General features: G+C 37.1%; 1 protein-coding gene across 2 annotated transcripts; it reads right to left on the bottom strand.

Moving 5' to 3' along the window:
• Positions 1-943: 943 nt before the first annotated feature.
• LOC111479917 (probable mitochondrial-processing peptidase subunit beta, mitochondrial) lies at positions 944-6,496 on the bottom strand. 2 transcript variants are annotated; one of them, XM_023124825.1, is made up of 9 exons: positions 5,764-6,495; positions 5,055-5,219; positions 4,695-4,832; positions 4,455-4,606; positions 4,176-4,284; positions 2,607-2,705; positions 1,793-1,858; positions 1,381-1,488; positions 944-1,292 (listed from the first exon to the last, which is right to left on the bottom strand). In XM_023124825.1, exons 1-9 carry the CDS (start codon positions 6,424-6,426, stop codon positions 1,206-1,208), a joined length of 1,587 nt encoding a protein of 528 aa, XP_022980593.1. In that variant the 5' UTR covers positions 6,427-6,495; the 3' UTR covers positions 944-1,205. The 2 variants fall into 2 exon arrangements, with proteins under 2 accessions (XP_022980593.1, XP_022980594.1); XM_023124826.1 differs by lacking the exons at positions 944-1,292; positions 1,381-1,488; positions 1,793-1,858 and adding an exon at positions 2,010-2,028 and having other exon boundaries at positions 2,581-2,705; positions 5,764-6,496.
• Between the last annotated feature and the right edge of the window lie 1,996 nt (positions 6,497-8,492).

The raw sequence follows: 8,492 nt of genomic DNA, 5'->3' as shown, positions 1-8,492 counted from the left end.
ATATAGATCCAACAGTTTAAAGCAGGGTGGTGGAACCATAGTTATATCTTGACTCTCAATGATTGGGAGTTGGTTTTTCCAAAGAAGATAATTGGAGGAAGAAAGTTTGATGGTGATCATATAGATTAGAGTGTTGAAAGGAAGAAGATGATAAGAGGATTCATAAGCCATAAAAGAGAAAGGATCAAGATTGTTAAACCAAAGGTGCTCTGATACCATGAGAATATCTGCTAAAACCACGGAGAGTGAAAGTTCTTTATTTATAATCATTTACAAAATAGAGATAGGGTAAATTACAAATGGTATGGGAAAAACAATAAATGGAAAGAATAATAAATTGATACAAGATATTTGCCTATAATAAAATGTCAAATATGATATCTATGTTATGAAGTAGGGGAAGATATTTGCCTTTCATAAATGGTCAAATATGATACATGTGGTAACCCATAATTCAAGGTTAAATATCCTTACAAACCCAACAAACTAACCTTACTTAAAAAGACTTGAATGTATATAAATTCATTTCTAATTAATAATAATATGTTAAAAATAACATAGTTGAAAAATGCATACATGACATATCATTCATTCTTATCATACACGGAAGTACATGATAAACATCACATCATAAAAGTAATAATAACAAGTAGATACGTCACATAACGAGATACTCATACAACATATAATTCATCTCACTTAATTTTAGAATCGATTTTGATTTTATATAAAATTAAACATGAACAAACTTTATAAGAAATACGGAAGAAGTGTAATGGGTCATTAAACTTCTTGTTCCACTCATCCTTGCCTATGTCTTCATAGGCTAAGAGAATCCCTAAGGGATTTGGACAAGGGATTAGATGACATCTGTTATCACATTTCTTCACGTAAAGGGCAAACAAGAAAAGGAAGAGAGAAAACAGTTGAGCTAAGCCAAAAATGAGCGTAAATGTCAAAGAGTGGGGTATTCCAATGCCATTGTTAATATCACACTTGAACAAGGAACATACAAACTTCTTATTCCTTTCTATCACTTTTCTTTTACAAAGACAATGGCAAACAAAAATACTTGACCAGCCCTAGATTCTCTCTGAAAGGAGATGCAACTTTTTTTTTTTAATAACAAGATTATTTTGCGAGAATACCGCAGCTGAACGTGAACAAAAAAAAAAAAAATACCACAGTACCGATGTCGACGATGTCTAATAACGGTTCCAGTATGTCCTGCGTCTGAACCAGTTGTAATCAGGCAACCCCTGGATGGGACCCAATGCGGCAATGGCAATATCCTGCGCATCAGTGAAAAGATTGATCAAGTAAGTGAAACAGGGGAATCAAATGAAGCACCTTCTTTTCCAACTCTTTCTCAGTTCTTACCCTATCGTAAATAAACCGATTCGCAACACGTTTTATCGTGCTTGCGTCAACAGCATCAATTCTTGCAAACAACTCGGCAAACGGGATTCTACGACCGTATGTAAGCAGCTGCACAATCCAATGAAATATGAGAAATTGGATTATTTTTCACTACCAAATGACAACGCCAGACCACAAAGAGACAAGCATATGACCCAAAAAAAGAAACTCATCTCGGACGAGTTCTCAGCAAACTAAAATTCCTTATCCGTACGTAATAAGTTCCTCTTTATTTTATTTTGTTTTCTTTTTTCTTTTCCCAAACTCATTTGTGCTGCAAGCCAATTCCATGTTATCTTGAACCAAGAACTGAAATACTTCGAATATCTTAAATGAACCAATTCCATTTAAGATATTGGCAAGGAAAGCCCACCTGCCGCCCAATATCTTCAGCTACTGGACTTGTTCCGTCAATGTGAAGCAACAGAGAAGATTTCAACTGCAGATTGCGACAAAAGAGTATGTCAATGGGTATACAATTCAGAGTGAAAAGAAACATGCCCGCTCCCCAAATTCACCTCCAGCCATGAACAACTTTTCTAGGCATAATCTATGAAATGTCTTACATGGGGGAGCATGCCCGAATGATGTAGGACACAGTTGCATCATCTGGGCACAATGTCCCATCATAACAAATTTGAAATATAATACTTGAAACGAGAATGTATTTCAATTACCAATACAAGAACCTAGATAGATTTAAATTCATTTAATTACTGGACAGTGCAGGATTATGGCCACCAGGATGTAGAATGAAGTCAAATAATAACTAGAAAAACAAAGTAACGACAAACTAATGAAGTTTATTTTCTTTTGACTCTAATATCAGGTACTGGTGAAATTTGTAATTCTTCTTATCACTTCTGTAGTTAACTTGTAGCTACATCCAAGAGTTAGCTAATTTAATGTTAGATGTCAACTGTCCCACCGTTAATCTAATACCACTGGCAGTGTTATCATCAGCTTATTTTTTGTTAGATTTCATCTCACGCGCTCTTGTTGTTGCTGTACTTTGGTATGGAAGTTTGCATTTCACTAGGTTGTAAAGAACAAGTTCATCCCTTCTAATTTTAACATAATATGAATTAAGTTTGGATATTACCCCCCCTTATCAATTCTAAGATTCAGTCAATATTAAAAAATGGAGACTCCAACATTAAACTAAGAGGAATAATTACAGCATCTACCTGATTACGCGCACGGGTAACATCAGCTTCTGAAACCCGGTACGCTAACTTGGTCATCTCGTACATTATTGCATAGGCCAGATCATCCAAGCAGTCCGGCTGAAAACATGTACACAGTGTTCAGATAATTCAGCAAAAAAATCGAACTGCAGTTATCATTCTCATAAGAAAAAATGAATTGGAAAAAAGAGACATCAGAAGGATAGAGGGCCTAGATTTCTAATAAAACTAGTTGATAGGAATCAGGAGGTGATGCACTATTAACAAAACCAATGAAAAAACCCCTCAAACAGACTACTCAAACACTCTTTTCTTCTAAATTAACTAAACATATTGCTAAGACCAAATCTCTCTACGGTAAGCAGACAAGAAGACTCTAGCTTTTCCCCTTCAGGAATATAGCCAATGACATAGACATTACGAACCAGTGGCCCAACGAGAGAAGGTTCTTCAAACAAAATCAGGGGGGAAATGCATCAAAAGATTATCAATGTCACCGTATGGTACTCACAAAGCACACAACTTAGCAGGTTGAAGTTATGGGCCTCAAAGCTAGTCAATGAATTTAACAATGATACAAACACCAGCTTTAATAACAGATTGTTTAAAAGCCAAGTGACTATGAAGACATCACAACAAGTCGATACAAATATTATACGACCCAACTGGCGAGCAAAAATAAAAAAGTTAATACAAAAACAAGCTTGTAAATATTAATAAAATGAAATGTGTACCAAAAACTATCGCATAACAAGTACAGCATTCTTTCTTTTATTCAATATGGGTCTGCTTTGCATGATTTCTCATGATAAAGTCCGCAATATTTGTCTTAATAAGTTATGGACTACCAAATGCCATAAGTCTAATCCCCGTTCCTAATTTAGAATCAGTGTACTTAGATAGGCAAGTGACTTCAAAAAATTTTAAATTTACAAATAGATATGATGAATAGAACATCAACCACACAGAAACAGATAAAACAAAAAATCAATTTTTTGCAGTTTTGTTAAAACTCAAAAGTAGAGCTTCTACAACAACAATTTTAGTATTGTTCTGCTTAAATTAAGAACAAAATGCTAATTAACAAACAGTGCTCTATTTTCAATTATAGAAAACATAAGCAATATACTACTGTTTTAATGAAATAATGCTTCTTATTAAAAACAAATTATACCAAATTTTATGCTGCAGAAAGATTAAAGAGACCAAAATTTTAAAACGTTAACAAGGGGAAAAAAGGAAAAAAGAAAAAAGAAAAACCTCTCTATTTTCGACACAGAAATCTCAGAAAAACATTGCTTTGGAAACTATAAGAAAATGATGCCATCCATTGAAAATATCTCTGTAGACCAGTTTTATTATTATTTTTTTTTAAATAATATTGCTGCTGATTGAGAGGTTTAAGTGTGCTATACAAAATTACAACCTGAAGGTGCTTAACATTCAACTTTGAAATATCAAGTAAATCAAAGGCCATGACACACGTGGAAGTAATCAAGTCAGCAAATGAAGTACGCATTGAGGAATAGAATATTTCAAGAAGAAGAATAATCTTATTGTCACAGTTACCTTTGCAACAGCATAGACACCAAAAAGACCAGTGTCCTTGTAATTGGTGTTGAAAGCCATCATACTTTCTGCTACTTCATTGATGGCAACTCTTTGGGCCAGCTCAGAACTGTTCATAGTTTTTTTTTAAAAAAAAAGAACAATAATTATGAACAATGAAAATTATTCTCATTATAGATCATGAAAAAATTTCCACAGGTCAATGGTAGTCAGGAAATTTGAGATTGAAAGCAATAGACAAAGGTTATAAAGGACTTAAGGAGGAAGGGAAAAAATCACCCCATATGCTTTCCACCTCCAGCACTTTTATTCCAAGAACCCAACATGGCCTGCATGACCATCAGAGCAATGGAGTCTGGATCTGTCCAGGATGCTCCATTAAAAGCAATACTAAGTTGTGCCAAAGGTACATCATCATCAATTATCCTAACCTGTTTATATCAATGAAAATAAAATTTTAGTAAAATAAAGTTATCCATAGAAAGAAAGGAGGATTCCAAATATATTTTCTTCTAGTACCTCAGAACCAGTAAAAATTGCTGGCTCCTTTGCAACCAACTGAGAAGCTGTGGTTGGTTCTGCCGACAACTTAGTGAACAATTTCTTTACTTGCTCAACGAAATCCTCATGCTTAACAGCTCCGGAAGCAGCAATAACCTATAAGAAATAGTAGCATCATATTATTGGCAACCAACCCAATGAATTCTTGAACAAGTATCTTGCTCAAAGGGCGAAATGGGAGAAAGATACAGTACAATCATCCTCCAAAGAAATCCCGATGCAAAGAAAGATGAAACACTATCCAGATGTAGTCAATATTATGATCAGTATACTATATACCCTGTCTAGTAACTAAACAATTAGATAGGCTGTCCATACCATTCTTGGAGCCGTGTAATGTGTTTGAATATAACTTTGAAGATGATCCTTGGTAATTGTTCTGATATTTTGAGCTGGACCAAGAATAGTTCTACCAAGAGGAGTATACTGGAATGCAGTTGCGTGCAAATGGTCAAAGATAACTTCTTCTGTTTGGCCCTCAACCTGCACATGTCAATGTCATAAAACTATAAGTCGCACACAAAAATGCAAAAGTTCTAAATCATATTCAATCCCACGATCAATGCTCTTTTGATGCGAAGAACTAAATGCCCCCCCTACTTGCAGGTTTGAAATGAGACTCCTTGTGTACTAGGAAAAAGGAACACGGGCAAAAAAAAAAAAAAACTAAATGTGAGTGCATTTGCACAATTCAGACCAGAACTTAACTATTCTTTCGCTACATTATGATTTTGATTGTGTTCAATAAGTTTACCCACGTAAATTTTACATGTAACCGACCACAATCACCACTCTTCTTCGAGAAAATCTGGTGCCATTGTGGCTACGGACAAGGCTCATGGGCCCCATCAATGCATGCAAAAATATACATGAAACAAACTTTTCTAACATGTGAATAGCGCTGTGATATTTCCATTTCGAATTTCAACCTTTTTATACACTTGAGCTACTAACCTTTCCAAATAAGAAGCATTGAACAGTTCTATTACATACACAGAAAATGAAACAAAAGGAAAAAGATTCTTACCTCCTCCATTTCTCTCAAAATCACATCCCGCTCACGACTAATCCGGTGCTCGTCAAACTTCGAATTCTGCAAAATGTCAGCCAAAATATCCAAAGCGTTGGGCACATCCTTGTCCAAGACCTTGGCATAATACGTAGTCTGTTCCCTGGACGTGTACGCATTCAAATGACCACCCATGTTCTCAATCTCCTCCTCGAGCTGCCTCGCCGTCCGTTTCTCCGTTCCCTTGAAGATCATATGCTCGAGGAAATGAGCAGTTCCGTTAGTCTCCTCGGTCTCGAACCTCGACCCGGCATCGATCCACACTCCAACCGTGGCAGTCCGAGAGGCAAGGTTTGACTCGGTGGCCACCCGGAGACCATTGGGGAGAGTAGTAACGCGAGTTTCAGGCGCGGAGAGAATCCGGGTGTGGTCAGTGATGGTCGGGTGAGGCGAGCCGTATTTCAGAAATCTAGGGTCGGGATTTTCGAGCTGTTTTAGCTTCGATTTGACAGCCTCAGCAAGGCGATCGAAGATCATGGCGTTGGGCGGGGGAGGAGAAGGAGGTGGAGAAGAAGAAGCCACCGCTGGGGAAGTGGACGCTGATCTAACATCCTGGGAGAACGAGGCGGAGGATCGCCGGGGAGAGGTGCGAGCGAGGGTTAGAAGACGCTTCATCGCCATGATTGATTTTGCCCCCCTGGCTCCCTAGGGTTTGTAGCAGCTACAAGAAGTCGTGAAAAGGGCGACATGGCGTCTGTTTCGCGAATATGCATGCTACGATGCCGTTTTGAGAGCAATACGGCAGCGTTTTGATTTTTGAACAACCGGCATTGGAGCCTGGTTTGGCTGCTATTAGACCGAGTTTTCCAATCTTTTCCATTTTTGTTTCCTTTTATATATTTTTTTTTTTTGTTAAAAAATTTTAGGGGCAAAATTAAGACGCAAGCATGAACAACGAAGCCTATGTAAGTGATTTCAATGCCCTAACAAAGAATTATAATAACCTATTAAGGTTCCTATTAAGGTTCTTATGAAAAGTTCAAGTTGTCTGCTTACCTCATAGTTGACGTTCAGAACCTACATTCTCGAGCGGGTATTCGAATTACTTCACATTTGATAGAATCGTTAAGGCGCTTAGTGTTAAAGGATATTTAGCCTTGAATTATAGTTTACCATAGGTATCATATTTGACTCTTTATTATGGGCAAATATATTCTATGATATTTAGTCTTCTATTACGGTTTACTATAGGTACCATATTTGACCATTTATTAAACGCAAATATCTACATATTGCTTTTTATGGCTTACATAGGTATCTTATTTGCCTTTTTATTATAGTCAAATATCTTATATTTATTACTATTTTCATTTGTTGCTCCTTTCATATCCTTTGTAATTTATTTGATTATGTAAATGATTATAAATAGAGAACATTCACCATATCATTTAAGTGCGGTGGTTTTAGCAAATATTCTCATGGTATCAGAGTCCCTTCAATTTAGCAACCTTGATCTTCTTTTCTATGGTTTCTAAATCATTTTCTCATCTCCTTCCTTTTAACACTAATCCATATGATGCCTTCAAACTTTCGTCCTCCAATTATCTTCTTTGGAAAAACCAATTTCTTCCTCTTCGTGCGAGTCAAGACATGCTAAGCTATGTTGATGGAATTATGGTTTCACCACCTCGCTTTGAACCAGAAACCTCCTCAACACTCACCACCAAATATTTCGTGTGGAAAGCAGCTGATCAACAACTTCTTTGTCTCCTGCTCTCCTCTCTCACTGAGGAAGTCATTGTTGTCGTCGTTGGTCTCTTCATTGCACGTGACGTTTGGCTCGCATTGGAGACTACGTTTAGCCATCATTCGAAAGTTCGTGAACTAAGACTCAAGGATGGCTTGTAGTTGATGAAACATGACACCAGACTTGTTGCTGAGTATGTCCATACCTTCAAAACTATTTGTGATCAACTTTATGTCATTGACAGATTCGTTGAGAACATTGATAAAGTGCACTGGTTCCTTCGTGGACTCGATAGTGATTTTTCAATTATTTCTACTACGCAAATGGTCTCACCCCTCTCCCCTGTTTTCTTTAGCAACTAGCGAGGTCGTTCTCATTCCTACAACAACTCTCTTCAACTAAGGATGAACCTACTTGGGTCAGGGTTGTCGACCACCTCACTGCCACATATGCCGCACGAAGGGCCATTATGCTGACCACTGCAACCAACAATACGTTCAGCCTGATTGTACTCATGCTCACCTTGCTTAAGTCTTCAACACGTTATGTTCTATTGCTGAAACCTAGGCTATTGATTGGTTTTTGGACACTCGGGCTTCGACCCATATAACCGCCGACCCATCTATTTTGAATCAATCTAAAAATTACATGGGTGAGGACTGTGATCGGAGGAAACCGTGCCTCCCTACTCATTACCCACACTGGTACTCTTTCTGCTATTCCAAATATTCACTTATTAGATGTCTTGATTGTCCCTCATCTCACTAAAAATGTCCCTTCAATTAGTAAATAAATGTCTAATTTTTCCTTCTTCCTTACATTTACTAATAATCTTTCTACTGTCCAGAATAGTCAAACAGGGTAAAGAGATGAAGGTTTATATGTGCTGGAGCGTGGAAACTCTGCCTTTATTTCTGTCCTTATAAACAAATTTTAACGTGCTTCATATGATTTATGGCATGCTCGCCCAGATCATGTGAATTATTCTGTTATTTCTTTT

Source organism: Cucurbita maxima, unplaced genomic scaffold (genome assembly GCF_002738345.1).
Source record: "Cucurbita maxima cultivar Rimu unplaced genomic scaffold, Cmax_1.0 Cma_Scf00005, whole genome shotgun sequence".
Taxonomy (NCBI): domain Eukaryota; kingdom Viridiplantae; phylum Streptophyta; class Magnoliopsida; order Cucurbitales; family Cucurbitaceae; genus Cucurbita; species Cucurbita maxima.
Note: the sequence above shows the minus strand (reverse complement) of the source record. Positions and strands in the feature narration are given on the sequence as shown.

Bases quoted from the DNA above. Each gene is read 5' to 3' on its own strand.
- LOC111479917 (XM_023124825.1), bottom strand. From the start codon at position 6,426: ATGGCGATGAAGCGTCTTCTAACCCTCGCTCGCACCTCTCCCCGGCGA. The intron at 4,607-4,694 runs GTACTAGAAGAA...TGATATAAACAG, and splicing joins CAATTTTTACTGGTTCTGAG to GTTAGGATAATTGATGATGA. The intron at 1,293-1,380 runs GTAAGAACTGAG...ACTGATGCGCAG, and splicing joins ATCGGTTTATTTACGATAGG to GATATTGCCATTGCCGCATT.